The sequence below is a fragment of the Pollachius pollachius genome, assembly GCF_949987615.1.
Source record: "Pollachius pollachius genome assembly, chromosome: 18".
NCBI lineage: Eukaryota > Metazoa > Chordata > Actinopteri > Gadiformes > Gadidae > Pollachius > Pollachius pollachius.
The window spans coordinates 1845648-1862379 of NC_136951.1; the positions used below are offsets into that span (position 1 = coordinate 1845648).

General features: G+C 46.2%; 1 protein-coding gene across 1 annotated transcript in view; it reads left to right on the forward strand.

Annotated features, from left to right (window-relative positions):
• epha5 (EPH receptor A5) overlaps positions 1-14925 on the forward strand; it is a gene marked incomplete at both ends in the record, with an annotated part of 54071 nt that extends 39146 nt beyond the window's left edge. The window contains 15 exons of the mRNA XM_079756203.1: positions 918-1042; positions 3474-3563; positions 3812-3881; positions 4157-4259; positions 5678-5745; positions 6167-6292; positions 7501-7686; positions 8014-8075; positions 10613-10680; positions 10813-10954; positions 11465-11614; positions 12988-13181; positions 13947-14111; positions 14552-14648; positions 14896-14925. Coding sequence (XP_079612329.1) covers positions 918-1042; positions 3474-3563; positions 3812-3881; positions 4157-4259; positions 5678-5745; positions 6167-6292; positions 7501-7686; positions 8014-8075; positions 10613-10680; positions 10813-10954; positions 11465-11614; positions 12988-13181; positions 13947-14111; positions 14552-14648; positions 14896-14925 — 1676 coding nt within the window. The remainder of the gene's footprint in view (positions 1-917; positions 1043-3473; positions 3564-3811; positions 3882-4156; positions 4260-5677; positions 5746-6166; positions 6293-7500; positions 7687-8013; positions 8076-10612; positions 10681-10812; positions 10955-11464; positions 11615-12987; positions 13182-13946; positions 14112-14551; positions 14649-14895) is intronic.
• Positions 14926-16732: the final 1807 nt, after the last annotated feature.

Genomic DNA, 16732 nt, shown 5'->3' on the forward strand with positions numbered 1-16732 from the left:
GGAGTTACACCGCTGTGGTGTTACAGGAGTTACAGGGCTGTGGTTTTACAGTGATGTTACAGCGCTATGGTGTTACAGGAGTTACAGCGCTGTGGTGTTACAGGTGTTACAGGGCTGTGGTGTTACAGGTGTTACAGGGCTGTGTTGTTACAGGGCTGTGGTTTTACAGTGATATTACAGCGCTGTGGTGTTACAGGTGTTACAGCGCTGTGGTGTTACAGGGCTGTGGTTTAACAGTGATGAACAGGGCTGTAACACCACGGTCTTCCCAGCAGTATAAAGGCTTGTGGTCGGGTGGTGTCGTCTAGGTGTGTCTCCTCGACGACAGGCTCCAGCTGTGAATTTATGTGATGAATATATTCATGAATAAAAACACATTATTAAATACGCTTCCCTGCACCGGGGGTTAGGTGATTGGTAGAAGACTGACAGACTGAGGTGATATCAGGGTGATATGCTCGATTATATGGTTGACTTATTACAAAAGCTGTCGTGTAAACTGATATTATGGCTCGATTGACTTTGTTCCTTACCTATCATTTATTAATAAATAAAATTAAACAAGAAAAATTGTATTGAACTCTACACGTTGTCATCCATGGTCCTATGTCAACTACTCTCTAACACAAACTTTTGGATGTTACTTTTGCAAAGCAAAGAAAGAAAAACTTGAAAACGGTTGAGTGTGATGTGTGGGTTGTTTTAAATAGGGAGTAGATCTGGAGATAGTGTTGCTGTGAATTGCATCATCTTGTTATTATGGGATGTTTTACTGCTTCATGGAGATATGACTTAAGGAGGTCCTTTTTACGGTTTATCGTTTTACGGTTTGATTATCTAAGGATTTACTAACCTTTGAGTGTGTGTGTGTGTGTGTGTGTGTGTGTGTGTGTGTGTGTGTGTGTGTGTGAGAGCAGCCCCTTCCCCGGTCAGCGTGGTGAGGAGGGGGGCCTCCGGGAGGAGCAGCATCACGGTGTCCTGGGCTGAGCCCGACCGGCCCAACGGCATCATCTTGGAGTACGAGACCAAGTACTTTGAAAAGGTACTGCGTCACCCCACCTTACTGCAGTACAACCTAGTGCACAGTACTTTGAAAAGGTACTGCGTCACCCCACCTTACTGCAGTACAACCTAGTACACAGTACTTTGAAAAGGTACTGCGTCACACCACATTACTGCCGTACAATCTAGTATATAGTACTTTGAAAAGGTACTGCGTCACCCAACTATACTGCAGTACTGAATACCTAGTACCAAGTTCTTTGAAATGGTAATCCGTCACACCACTACACTGCAGTAACTAGTACTAAGTACTTTGAAAAGGTTCTTTGCCACACCAGGAGTACTACTATCCTCCAGTACAATGATGTGGTGTCTTTACTGTAGTAGCGTGTGCAGGTTTATTTATCACAAAAACATCACTATAGTGTGGAAACACACCCAGAGCACATCAGAGAAGAAGAAGAGGCAAGGATCTGAAGCTTCATTAGATGCGGCTAAGCTCTGTATCGCTTACTCCTCCGTATTCGTACTACTGCACTTTCCGGCCCAAGCTAGAAGTGTGCGGTTGGACCGGTGGAGGCTATCCTGTTCTCAGGAGCCGGACTCTGATGGACTCAGAAACCCAACACTCCACTTAATGTTTAGTGATCCTCTCTGTCGCTCTCTCTCTTTCTCTTTGTCTTTCTCTCTCCCTCTCCCCCTCCCCCTCTCTCTCGCTCTCTCTCTCTGATTCACTGCTCTTGGAAGGTCTGAGAGGGGGGAGGTCGGAGTAGTGGAGGGATAAAGAGGAGTGGGTGTAGAGAGGATGTAATGGGGAGGAGAGAGGTGATGGCGAGGGAGATAGGAGGTGGAGGGAGAGATGAGATGGAGGGAGTTGGAGGAGAAGGTGAGAGGAGAGGAAGAGGAGGAGGAAGACAGGGGGTTGACAGGGGTAAAGGATAGTAGGTATTTGGAGGAGGTGGGGGGAGGTGTAGGGGGACAGGATATGGAGAGAGGTAGAACGGAGAGTCCAGGAACAGGCTGGTCAATGCGGTCGACAAATGGAGATGTAGTGTACAGGAGGCCACTTAGACCTGTTTTAAATATGGTGTGGTTACTGTGGAGAAACTGATCCCTGCTGTACACACTCCAACACATAGGCACACAGTACTGCACACACACACACACACACACACAGGCATACACACAGTACTGTACACAACCACACACAGTACTACACACACACGCACACGCACACACACACACACACACACACAGTACTACACACACACACACACACACAGTACTACACACACACACACACACACAGTACTGCACACACACAGTACTGCACACACACACACAGTACTACACACACACACACACACACACACACACAGGCATACACACAATACTGTACACACACACACACACACGCACACACACACACAGGCATACACACAGTACTGTACACACACACACACACACACACACACACACACAGGCATACACACAGTACTGTACACACACACACACACACACATACACACAGTACTGTACACACACACACACACACACACACAGTACTACACACATACTCACACATGCACGCACACACACACACACACACACACAGGCATACACACAGTACTGTACACACACACACACACGCACGCACGCACGCACGCACGCACGCACGCACGCACGGCACACACACACACAGGCATACACACAGTACTGTACACACACACACACACACACACACACACACACACCCCGGCATACACACAGTACTGTACACACACACACACACACACACACACACACACACACACACACACACACACACACACACACACACACACACACACACACACACACACACACACACCTATAACTGCACACAGGCACAAATACCACACAGTCCTGCACACAGGTAGACTGGGTACCCCAGCCCGTTCTGCCGGCGATTCGCCCTTCAGGTGGGACTGTAGAGGAGCAATACATTCCTTCCTGCTTCCGATCTGCTTCTATGGGAGCAAATCACCAAGCTTGCTTTTCCACCTGGTTTGATATTGGCTGGTTTAAGACAATGACGACAGCGAAGCGACGGCAGGCAAACAATTGTGTACAGAGTCATTTGAACTAGGCCCGTTGATCAGCCTCCCCAGACCAACGTGCAATCTACTATTGAGCTTGGTCTGGCAATGGCCAGGCCACCACACAGGCACATACACACACAGTCCTGCATGCTCATGCGTGGTCACAGGATTAGGGCTGGATGCCTACAAGGACGCCTACATATGAGACTAGGGCATTGAACCCACAACCTTTCATTTGGTAGTCCCCTAGTCTATCGTGGCCCTGCCCCGGTTTATCCTGATAACATGAATCTATCATCATGTGATATATGTTAAACTGTGAAGTATTACAGCAGAAGAAGTAACACAGACCCTCCCTCCCCCGGTTCTCTGTCTTCTCTGCCCCCTCAGGAGCAGGAGTCAAGCTACACCATCATCAAGTCCCAGCTGACGGAGATGGTGGTGGAGGGTCTGAAGCCGTCCTCCGCCTACATCTTCCAGGTCAGTGGTCAGGCAGGGGTGGGGTTGGGATTTGGTGAGCCCGTAGCTTTAGATGAAGCATCTGTCCCGACGCGGCCCTGTGCTCCGGGCTTCATGTTAAAGCTGGGGTATGCAGGTTTCACCGGGCCTGGAGCTCAGCTCATCTTACCTTCCCATTGGTCTCCTGGTCCTCCTCTTATAGCCGGGATCCTTCATGATTCCCTGTTCATCTCTACGTTGGACTGTAACCCGTTGTTTCTGTCTGTCAGGTCCGGGCCAGGACGTCCGCTGGCTACGGAGCCTTCAGCCGGCGCTTCGAGTTCCAGACCAGCCCTTCCTGTGAGTATACACACATACACAAACACATACACACACACACACACACACACACACACACACACACACACACACACACACACACATACACATACACACACACACACATTTACACACACACACACAATCACATAACAACACACACACACACACGCACACGCACACACATATACACAGACACAACCATCCCCATATATTAACACACACCATTGTTAACATACTGGTGCTTCTATGATCTGATTGGTTGTCATTTAACATTGATCCTTGTGAATGGCCAGTTGCGGCGTCCAGTGGGCGGGCCCAGGCATCAGTTGTGGCCGTAGCTGTCACCCTAGCCCTCGTCCTGCTGGCCCTGGTGGCGGGCTTCCTGCTGAGTGGACGGTAGGACTCACACGCACACGCACACATACACACACACGCGTATAAACAAAGTCGTGTTTCCACCAAGAACCTTAACTCCCTCTACTTTTTAAGGACTTAGGCCCCCCGTGTTGTCTGCATTTCCACCGCAGTGTGCAGACCTATGAGGGTCTGGCGAGAGGTCCTTTGACATCAGGCACATAACAAATAAAGGACATGAAAAAGAAAGAAACACAGAGCGAAAATCATAATAACAAAAATAAGTTAACTGTTTACATCGGCTACGACACGAGAAAGCGGTAATTTGCGAAAAGAATCATGGCAGAGACAAAGACGGATTCCGACCTCAACCGCACAGTGAATACGAAACATCCCTTTGATCTATTGATCCTACGTATTTAGAGGATTCAATTATTAGGGAGTTTGAGTTTTAAACCAAGTTTAAAATAGTAAAATGAATGGCAGATAGTGGATACGGGTAGTGGGTTCTCATACTAAAAGTAGGCTTTAAATCTTTCGGAGGAAGTTGATATCCAAAACCAAAATACTTTACCACCCTCATGTCATCAAAAGAACCTTTCACGTCCCGCATTGTCAGTAAACATTGGCTGCTACGAGATGAAAGATCAAAACATATAACAGATAGTGATGATTATAGGTCTATAAACGTAGTTCATTACTATGGATGCAATCAGAGCGCTGTGTGTGGTTTAGCGTCAGCAGTTGGTTTACAGCTGCAGACCTTTGAAGGGCTGGACGTACTCTACTGATCAGAGATGTTCAGCCCCTAGATTCCTGTACCAACCACCGAGCAGGGACTTTTTTGGGGGTCCGATAATGGGTCCAATAATGGCTCACGGAATTATTTCCTGGGGGACGTTCCTGAGGTGGAACACACTATATAAACACACCCTGTGCTGTGCCTTTCTGTCTACCGACCAGACCAGTGTGTGTGTGTCTGTTCTCAATAGGATCAGGTTTAAAATCGATAACTTCATATTTAATCTGTGTTATCTGTCACTATCCCCTTTGATGCTGTCTAAATATTGACAGAGGAAAACGGGTTCATCCACTCTCTCTTGTGCTCTATCGCTCTCTCGTTCTCTCAGTGTCTCGCTCTCTCTCTCTCTCTCGCTCCCCCTCGCTCTCTCTCGCTCTCTCGCTCGCTGTCCCACACTCTCTCGCTCTCTTTCGCACTCTCTCGCTCTCTCTCATGCTCTCTCCCTCTGCATACATAAATAGCTTATATTTCACACTTGAGATGATTAGATATTTATTTTGCTTCGCCGATAGTTTCAAACACGCACACAGATACCACATGGTGAAAACAAAGAGAAGATGTTAGGGGGTAACACAAGCAGAGCTATTACTTCTGCATAACTACACAATAACATCAATTGTATATGTGAGTCATTTGCTGGGTGCTGTCATCCATACAGGAGGTGTGGCTACAGCAAAGCCAAGCAGGACCCAGAAGAAGAGAAGATGCATTTTCACAACGGCCTCAGTAAATGAACCCATTCTGTGTGTGTGTGTGTGTGTGTGTGTGTGTGTGTGTGTGTGTGTGTGTGTGTGTGTGTGTGTGTGTGTGTGCGTGCGTACATGTGTGGTTGTGGTTTATGTTTGTGTTTGATCTCTTCTCTTCTACTTGCTTTAATTAATTTAAATCATTTTCCATTCTTCACTATTATAAGCTGGTTAGTATCAGTTATCATTATTTTTTGTGTTAGTATATCTTTCAATGTGTTAGTGCAGGGATTTTGCCAGCGTTCTCTGTGTTGCAAGTGTTTTGTGTTATCATTATTTTTAGTGTCAGTATATCTTTCATTGTGTTATTGCAGAGATTTTGTCACACAGTTCTGTGTGTTGCAAGTGTTGTGTGTGAAAGGTGTCATTTGAGTAAAGTTTACCCTGAACGCTGTCTGCAGTCAAGTTCCCGGGGGTGCGTACCTACATCGACCCACTGACCTACGAGGACCCCAACCAGGCGGTCCACGAGTTTGCCCAGGAGATCGACGTATCGTCCATATCCATCGAGAGGATCATTGGAGCTGGTAAGGCCCACCATATCAACCAGTTTAAAAGTGGCCCGTTATCAATTCCTGTTGTTTCTCCATCCTAATGGAGGATGACAATGGCACATCTTTAGTTTGATGTTGATGAGCCTGAAACTCTGTTTGGCTCACTGCGCAGCTCTGAGCTGCAGCCCTTTCCTGGCAGTCCTTTCCCACACTGTGTCACACAGACGATCAAACGCTGCCGGGCCTTGGCAATCCGGATGTTATCTTTATCAGCTATGTGCACAGCATGAGACTTGTCAAACTTGTCAATGGCTGAAAGCTTTTATGCTCATTCACAAAGAGGAATGGCACAGTGTAGAGTTTCCCAGGAGCAGGCTGTTGCAGGACTTGAGAAGTGCAGAGAAGTGTTCTATACTGGCCTGTTGTTCTTCATTTGAGCTAGCAACAAGAGCATGGTCATCAGCAACCAAAGTTATCTAACAGCGCCTTCTTCCAGTTTGTTTTTGGCCTCCACAGATTGAACCATCCAAACGGTAGTTGAAGCTCATCCCAGTGCATGAGTTTTGCAGCAGGTCAGAGAACACCATGCTGTAGAGCGCTGGGACACGGCCTTGTTCATCCCCTTTGAGATTGTGAGCGGATCAGAGAGTTCTTGCTGGTCGCTGACTCTGGCCTGCATGCTTTTGGAGTTTGCGCATCATGCTGTGGAACTTGTCTGGACACCCCTACTTGACCTTGACTTACCGTACATTGGCCTTCAAGGCTGACTGTTTTGAATGCTTTACTTTAATAGACTAATGCCATGCATTAGCATTCTGTTCTTGGCAATTATCCTGTAGCTGCAAGGCAGTAGATACAGGAGTTACAGAACTTGGTGAGCATTTAGACATTCAAAAGGATTCTTGCCACTATTACACATCTGCGCTGGCACAGGGCTTTCTTCTCATAGAGATGGATTATAGAGGCCTCCTTGAACTCCTGGGGAACGGCTTCTAACTCACAGAGACCAGGAGGTGGGTCAGTTCACCAACCCAGCGAGGCCCGAGGCCTATAGATATCCCTGGGGAAGGCGTTGGACTCGGGACTGTGCCTGAGGAGAGGAGCCTTAAGGCGTTCCTGGAGTCAGAAAATAACTATATAAACAGTTTAAAAACATAAACTGTTCAAAGTCAAAAACATTCCAGTTTAACCAAATCATTTGTATCCGTTTTAAACAAACCCGTTAATCTCTCTTTGTCCAGGTGAGTTCGGAGAGGTGTGCAGCGGGCCCCTACGGTTGCCAGGGAAACGGGAGTTCCAGGTGGCCATCAAGACGCTGAAGGCAGGCTACAGCGAGCAGCAGAGGCGGGACTTCCTGTGGGAGGCATCCATCATGGGCCAGTTCGACCACCCCAACATCATACACCTGGAGGGTGTGATCACCAAGAGTGAGTCACCCAGGATGATCGCCCAGCTTTAGAAACAGGATGGAGCCGAGAGCCCCATGATGCTGGATTGATCAATCTAAGAATGATGTTTTTTCACTGTATGAACTTTATTCCTTAACCGATGTTGAAGCTTCCTTTCAGCTTCTGATTACTTTTCTCCATTTGGTTATTTTGTTCCTTTTATTGTTTTTCCAGGAACCATAATATTGTTCATTGGAACCCCTTTAATTAATTGTATACACAGAATGAATTGAGTTGACTTCAATCCTGACTTGTTTCATTCATCTAGGTTCTTGACTCAGTAGTTGTTGTTATATTTTTTTCCAGGCAAGCCAGTGATGATCATAACAGAGTACATGGAGAACGGCTCTCTGGACTCCTTCCTCAAGGTAGGGGAGGAACCATAGAGGAACCATAGAGGAACCATGGAGGAACAGGAGAGGAACCATAGAGAAACAGGAGAGGAACCATAGAGGAGCAGGAGAGGAACTATAGAAGAACAGGAGAGGAACCATAGAGGAACAGGAGAGGAACCATAGAGGAACAGGAGAAGAACCATAGAGGAACAGGAGAAGAACCAAAGAGGAACAGGAGATGAACCATAGAGGAGCAGGAGAGGAACCATAGAGGAACAGGAGAGGAACCATAGAGGAACCATAGAGAAACAGGAGAGGAACAGTAGAGGAACCATAGAAGAAGAATAGAGGAACAGGAGAGGAACCATAGAGAAACAGGAGAGGAACCATAAAGGAACCATAGAGGAACAGGAAAGGAACAGGAGAGGAACAGGAGATGAACCATAGAGGAACAGGAGAGAAACAGGAGAGGAACAGGAGATGAACCATAGAGGAACAGGAGAGAAACAATAGAGGAACCATAGAGGAACAGTAGAGGAACCATAGAGGAACTATATAGGAACAGGAGAGGAACCATAGAGGAACAGGAGAGGAACCATAGAGGAACCTTAGAGGAGCAGGAGAGGAACCATAGAGGAACAGGAGAGGAACCATAGAGGAACCATAGAGAAACAGGAGAGGAACAGTAGAGGAACAGGAGAGAAACAATAGAGGAACCATAGAGGAACAGTAGAGGAACCATAGAGGAACTATATAGGAACAGGAGAGGAACCATAGAGGAACAGGAGAGGAACCATAGAGGAACCTTAGAGGAGCAGGAGAGGAACCATAGAGGAACAGGAGAGGAACCATAGAGGAACCATAGAGAAACAGGAGAGGAACAGTAGAGGAACCATAGAAGAAGAATAGAGGAACAGGAGAGGAACCATAGAGAAACAGGAGAGGAACCATAAAGGAACCATAGAGGAACAGGAAAGGAACAGGAGAGGAACAGGAGATGAACCATAGAGGAACAGGAAAGGAACAGGAGAGGAACAGGAGATGAACCATAGAGGAACAGGAGAGAAACAATAGAGGAACCATAGAGGAACAGTAGAGGAACCATAGAGGAACTATATAGGAACAGGAGAGGAACCATAGAGGAACAGGAGAGGAACCATAGAGGAACCTTAGAGGAGCAGGAGAGGAACCATAGAGGAACAGGAGGGGAACAATAGAGAAACAAGAGATGAACAGGATTATAAGAAGAAGAATATTACAGGATTAATATTGAATAGAAATGATTGTTTTTCAGAATATGGAGAATGTTTATATTGGAACATTATGGAAAGGATCCTACAGAGAAATATAATTTTGTTCTTTATCTTTCACTTGTTCCGGCTTTGTTATTGTGTCCAACCATGTCTCTTTGAAGGAGATGTCTCAATTGGACTTTTCACTATTGTCATTACATCTCATCTCTTCTCTTTCACTGAACTGTTTCAGACAACACAAGGCGATGCTTTCTGTAGTCCACTGTTCTCTTCCTGCAACAACTAATCTCTCACAAGACCTCAAAGCCAGACTTCTCCCACCGACTTCTCAATAACAAACTGACCTGATTAATCCAAGCTAAAGAAACAACTTGTATTTCTCTGTTGGGATCCTTCCCATAATGTTAGAATGTAATCTGTCACACCTTTAGAGGACATTCTTTAACGACCTGTTATTGGCCTAGAGGATAACAGCCCATGACAGCTGCAGCGTTCACACTGATTACTGGACGACATTTGACAGGTAGGAGTTAGACAGTACATTGACGGGTCATTAAGGAGCAGGTAGGTGTTAGACAGTATAGAGACAGAGCATTAAGGAGCGGTTAGGGGTTAGACAGTACAGAGACGGGTCTTTAAGGAGCATGTAGGGGTTAGACAGTACAAAGACAGGTCATTAAGGAGCAGTTAGGAGTTAGACAAACAGGGTTTTGTGAATGACCTTAATGGAAGGTATACTGTACATTCCTGAGTGTGTAAGGTCTAATATGTCGCTTTCTGAGCCTAGCGGCAACACCAGAACGGTTAGTGATGAGACAGATGAATCCCATTATTCAAAGGGATTAGATATGAAGCTGGTAAGATCAGACCTCACGTGACGGGGTTCGCTACAGGTCGTAGTAATGGCCTGGCGGTGGTTAGAGCTGAAAATGTATGAACATACGCTCCATACAGTCACACCAGAGCAATCATGCTCACTATGGCAACGGGAGGCAGCTAATCGCTTCTGCCTCAGCTCGTCGCTCCAGTGTGGTCCTTTATAACTGTGTGTGTGTAGGAGGTGGGGGTCTGTCTGGGTTCTGTCTGGGTCTTAGTAAACATCAATCCTTCATCTCTTATCCATTCGTCAAATAGCCAATCCAGTTATGTCCGAGGGAAGGACAAAGATAACCAACTGTCTCACTGTACTTGATGTTAACAATAAAAAGGTAATAATAATAAAACTATTGGTCGTCAGAACAGAGGTGTATGTTGAAGCGTGAGGTAAGCATCGACCGGGAAACCCTGAGGCTGATGTCATTTTCTTCTTCGTTGTAGAAGAACGACGGACAGTTCACGGTCATACAGTTGGTCGGCATGCTGCGAGGCATCGCATCAGGCATGAGGTACACAGAGGCACACACACACACACACATAAACACACACTTACACAAACACACGCATGCAACCGCACAAACACACAGATAAAATAGTGTGTTTGAAATGAAGATGAGTCACCCTGCTGCTGTGTGTGACAGGTACCTGTCGGAGATGGGCTATGTGCACAGAGACCTGGCAGCTCGGAACATCCTGGTGAACAGCAACCTGGTCTGCAAGGTGTCCGACTTCGGCCTTTCCAGAGTCCTGGAGGATGACCCCGAGGCCGAGTACACCACCCGGGTACGACTCTGGGTGGGGTTGGTGGGTCTTCGTGTGTGTGTGTGTGTGTGTGTGTTTCAGTAACAGCAGCAATAACAACTTTCTTACTGTTGGTGGGAATCAAATACAGGAGGAGGACATTTTATATAATCCATTAAAAGTTATAGTGCAGACAAGCTTCAGTTCTATTCCATCTACCACCCAGATGTATGATAGATAGATCTGCCTACCCAGCGGTCTATAGCCCCTGTTAGGCTGGTCTATTCGCCAGTCGTGGGGGTGGAACCCTGCCTCTGGTGTTGACGCTAGAGGTCAGATGGTGAAATGGTTTGAAATGGCTTACTAAAATTGCAATGGTGGTCCCATAGAAGCGCCTTCAGTTTCTGCTGTTGGAACGTCGATGTGGAATCTACTTGCAGCACATACACACAATTAGAGAACAGACTGCCTTCAATCAAAGACAATTTGCACAATGTTGGACAAATAAAGCTTTTAAAATTAAACTTTGAACTTGAACCTGTGATGTCACAGGGTGGTAAGATTCCTATTCGCTGGACGGCTCCGGAAGCCATCGCCTACAGGAAGTTCACGTCGGCCAGTGACGTGTGGAGCTACGGCATCGTCATGTGGGAGGTGATGTCATACGGCGAGAGGCCCTACTGGGAGATGTCCAATCAGGACGTGAGTACGTCACAGCTACAGCCACAGCCAGATATGTTGATGAATGGATAGATAATATAGATGATTGATAGAGGTTAGAATAGGTAGGTAGGGAGTCTGCACAGGCCAGTGTGAAGCGAGGAGAATAACAGAAAAAAGTTTCAATATAGTTTTACTGCAGTAGGAACTTTGAGTTTGGAGAGAGAGAGAGAGAGAGAGAGAGAGAGAGAGAGAGAGAGAGAGAGAGAGAGAGAGAGAGAGAGAGAGAGAGAGAGAGAGAGAGAAGTAGAACAAGCTTAAAAGTGAGTGGGAGAGATATGCACAGAAGGCATTAGCATGAAATCATGAACTGTGTCACACCAGTGAAATACTGAAAACAGCCCCAGAGGTGTTATTTATATAAAGTTACACACTCCCAACACTCACACACGCGACCCACACATGACCTCTTCATCCTGCTGCTCATTTTCTAAGTAAGCTTCTAGTCTGTCTGGTAGATGTCTCGAGAGGAGAGAGGAAGAAAGGAGAGGAGAGGAGAGGAGAGGAGAAGAGAGGAGAGGGGAAAGGAGAGGAGAGGGAGGTGAGGAGAGGGGTGATGAGAAGAGTTGGAGGGAGGAGAGGAGAGATAGCTAGGTCTTTGATGTTTAATTGAAAGCGATATGCAGGATTTTCTCTGATCTTCTTGAAATAGAGTTGTTCTCTCTATTTACCACACGATACAGAACCTCAACCTCTCTCACCCCTAGCCCAACCCATCTGCCAGACCGTCTGTCGCTCTCTGAGTCTGTATTGCTGATTTTGTCTTTCCTTCTTACTCAATCCATCAGCTGTAATCATCTCTCTCCCCCACTCTCTCTCTCTGAGTCTACCTATGTTTCTCACACCCTCTATCGCTCTCCATCATCTGTTATTCCCACACACTCACAATCCCTCTCTCTCTCTCTCTCTCTCTCTGATCATCCCTCTCTACCTCCCCCCTCTCTCTCTGTCTATTTTTCCGTCTCTATCTTCTCGGTTCTCTCACATCTGTGTGCATGTATGTGTGTGTGTGTGTGTGTGTGTGTGTGTGTGTGTCTTGAAATTGGAATTCCCTGCATTCTGTTCTTGTGTTCTCAGAACTACGTGCCCACATCTCGTCTCATAAGCCCTCTCCCTCTTCCCAAAGTAAAAATGTTACATCAAAACACACTCATACTGTTCTGGTGCCTTACTGTGTGCTGCATCCAAAACAGATGCCTAGAGCTACGTCCAACACCAATCAAATAAACCTGTGACTGAATTGTGTGACCATATTGCTCTATAGTGGGGCCAGACCCTGCTGGCTCCTCAGTCCCTGATCTATCTGCACCAGACCCCCCCTGGCCCCCCACTCACTCCTCTGGTCCCCTCTGCAGGTGATCAAGGCAGTGGATGAAAGCTACCGTCTCCCAGGGCCCATGGACTGCCCCGAGGCCCTTTACCTTCTCATGATGGACTGCTGGCAGCGGGAGCGCAGCACGCGGCCCAAGTTTGACGAGATTGTGTGTGTGCTGGACAAGCTGATCCGCAACCCCAGCTCGCTGAAGAAACTGGTCAACTCTTCCCACAGGTCAGGGGGCCACACTCACACCAATCAACCAGCGGCTGGAAGGTTTGGTTGGTAGCACGATCTGCTCCCTAAGAGAGGGGTTGGTGCATGGCTGAGGCTCCCTGTGGAGGCGGGTAGTGATGAGAGTCCTTTAGGGGGTGGGATCCCTACAGGATGATGATGTCCCCTCACAGACATGCTCAAGGCTCTGTTGTGGTACTCCTTCAGAGGGCAGGAGATAGTATCATCTATATTACCGTCTGTTTGGCAGTAAAGCCTCACCAGGCTTGCTCGGTGTTCCGGTGTCTTCCTCTGATGGAGAAGACTCTAGGTACTTACCGTGGTCTAGCCTGGAGGATAAATGGAACCGGAACGACGTATTCATGAATATGAATATGAATATTAGTCCATATCTTGTACGCTGTTTAGAATGTCCGCTCCGTTTGTCGTCAGCTGTCGAGCCTTATGACGTTTACTGTGGTTGTTACAAATAATGCGAGAAATGTAAAAACATTATGGCAAATAAGAGCATTGAAAATATAGCAAATTAAAGAACCTATTTTGTAATTATTATTTAAGGCTGACAGATTACAGTCTTAAAACCTAGATAAATTACAATCTAACAATTTTGAAAAATGAAAGCGTCAAAACAATGAAAAATGTGCCATCCTTCCTTCCTTCCTTCCTTCCTCCATTCCTTCCTTTCTTCCTTCCTTCCTTCCTTCCTTCCTTCCTTCCTTCCTTCCTTCATTCCTTCCTTCCTTCCTTCCTTCCTTCCTTCCTCAGGGTTTCAAACCTCTTGGTGGAACATGCCAGTGTGGAGGTGGACCATACCACTCTGAGCCAGAGTGTGGGGGACTGGCTGGACTCGATCAAGATGGGTCGCTACACTGAGCTCTTTATGGATGGGGGTTTCTCCTCATTGGAGACGGTGGCACAAATGACCTCAGAGTAAGTCCACTACCTGCTACAGACAAATGTTTGTCTTGATAGTGGTGTGTTTCAATAGTCTGGCTATTGCCAGACCAAGCTCAATCGTAGATCGCACTTTGGTCTGGGGAAGCTGCCGTCATTTTCCCAGCACAAGAGGCATGATCAACGGGCCTAGTTCAACTGACTCTGTAGGCGATTGGCTGCTTGTCGTCGCTTCGCTGTCGTCATTGTCTTAAACCAGCCAATAGCGCACCAAGGGGAAAAGTCAGCTTGGTGATTGGCTCCCGCAAAAACGTATCGGAAGCAGTAAGAAATCTATTGCTCTTCTCCAAACCCTTGTGCAGGGCGAACTCAAATCGCCAGAATGGGCGGTGCTACCCAGTCTAGCGTTTCAATGCATAAAACGTTGAATTGAACGATATAAAATGTTTAATTTGCTGTTTTTGTGTGTTCCATAGGGACTTGAGACAAGTAGGCGTCAACCTTGCTGGACATCAGAAAAAAATCATCACCAATATCCAAGAGATGAGAGTTCACCTCATCAACAAGACCACTGTAACCATCTGACACACACACACATACACACACCGTCTATGGACCTATTTGACAGAAACAAACGAGGATTGATTTGGAATGGTCAGACCTAGTTTGACTTTGAGCGCTTTTAGTAGTAAAATGTAAAAGCAGGATCTCTCCCAACAAGAGGATTGTGTGTTCTATTGGATCCGGATAGGTTGGTTCTAGGGGAATCAACATTGCATTTGTTGATTGCTTGTTACCAAAACGAGAGAACTCTACTCAGAATGACGCCGATGAGTCGGAGCTGACCTGAGCGGCACCTGGACCACCACTCAGACCTCTGGACTGCAGAACGCCCTTCTAGAACTAGATTCAGATGGTTTGAAACCGTTTTACACAACAGGAACAACAATATGGTGACTGTGTGCATCTAGCAGGGTGTACATTATCCGATGCTGCAGGTTGTTATTCCTCAAGTGGACTTCCATCGCAAATAGGAGTTCACTCGTTATTCTTATTAGATCTTCTGCTTTAGCTCGTTTTTGGGTCTTACCCAAACACTGGTCAACCAACTGTAGGCACTGCAATACCATGCCAACTTAGACGCTATTGCAAGCACAACAATACAACATTATCACACAAAGAGCAATGCGGGTATAATAGGACTTTATGGCACTGAATACTGAGTAGGGCTTTGAAGAGTAGAAGCAAGGCATCGGGTAGAACAACACTAATGCACTTGGGATGCTCAGATGCGAACCATCGCTGGTTTGCCAGTGGAATGTAGAAACTCTGAGCAAATGGAGACACTTTCATAAAGGAACCTGCTGCACCCGGATCCTTCTACTGTCACCAGTACACAGTCGGGACCACATCCGTTACTTTAAAACACAAATATTATACTTGTTCCAAGTTAACTGTCCTTGTTTAGCTCAACCCTTCTGTAAAACGAAGGCATGCCCCATGCAGAACTTCAGAACGCTCAGTCAAACCAGAATGGAATTTTACAAGAAACAGAACTTTTTGCTTTGGTTCTCAACTCTTAAAGAACGTCAAACAATCAAGCTCTCATGGAACTTCAGCCCACCCTGGACCTAGTAGAAGGTTCTGGGGTCTGGGACACAAGACCAACATCTGGGTACAAGTACTTAATCCTCAGTTATCCACCCACTACCTTCTAGACCTTCCAACCCCCTCAACTTTTCCTCCACTGCACAGCCACGTTTTTCAGAGGCGACGGGGTGTCAGCACCAGCCATCCCTGGGGTGGATAATATCAGGCAATATAGATATTGAACAATGATGATTTTATTTATTTGAAAATATCGCTTGAAAGAAAAGCAACATTAAAAAGGAGCACCTCCACTTGATCCTATTGCACTCCATATGACTTGCCCAGCAACTCAGTTTAAATGTCTTCTATGTATATAATGTATTATATATTCAAAGCAGGGAGCAGTGTATTTACATCTACTGTTTATTAGCAATTGATATTGCATCTCAGAGGAGTAAAGACCATATAGGAGCACCCTTGATTTTACTTATTGCCAGACCGGCCCAGAAAGACACAATACAATGCAGTCATCGTGTTTGCGCTGCAAGGACCTTCCAGGATAGTCTTTGATATTGTCCAAGCCTAGAAAACAATTTTCTATTTCTAACCGCAGAGGTGGAATTCCTAGATATCGAAAATAAAAGACCTTGTCAGAATTGTACTAAATGGCAACAACATAAATATGTATAGGGTATTGTTGCAATCTGATGGGCGGTAGGAAATCTTACTTGGAATGTTCCACAGCTGTGTAATCAAGCCACTATAAGTGTTGCTGCTTGGGGTTACGATGAAGCAATGTTCAGTGTATATTATAATTCTGTCATGTGATAACTGTATGATATAATATCATGATGTCACTGGTCCTGGCTTCACTCCTCTCTGGTGCTGCTTCCCAGTTCTTCATCGCTCCATTTCACAGCTGTGTTTACCAGACCATAGCTGTAAAATATATATTCTCTTTGCGTATTTACATACTAGTATCGTTCTTGGTTATACAATCATTCGCTACCGGCTGCAACCCAAGCGGGAAGAAGAGATTGCAAAGATAGTTTTGTAAGAGATGGACA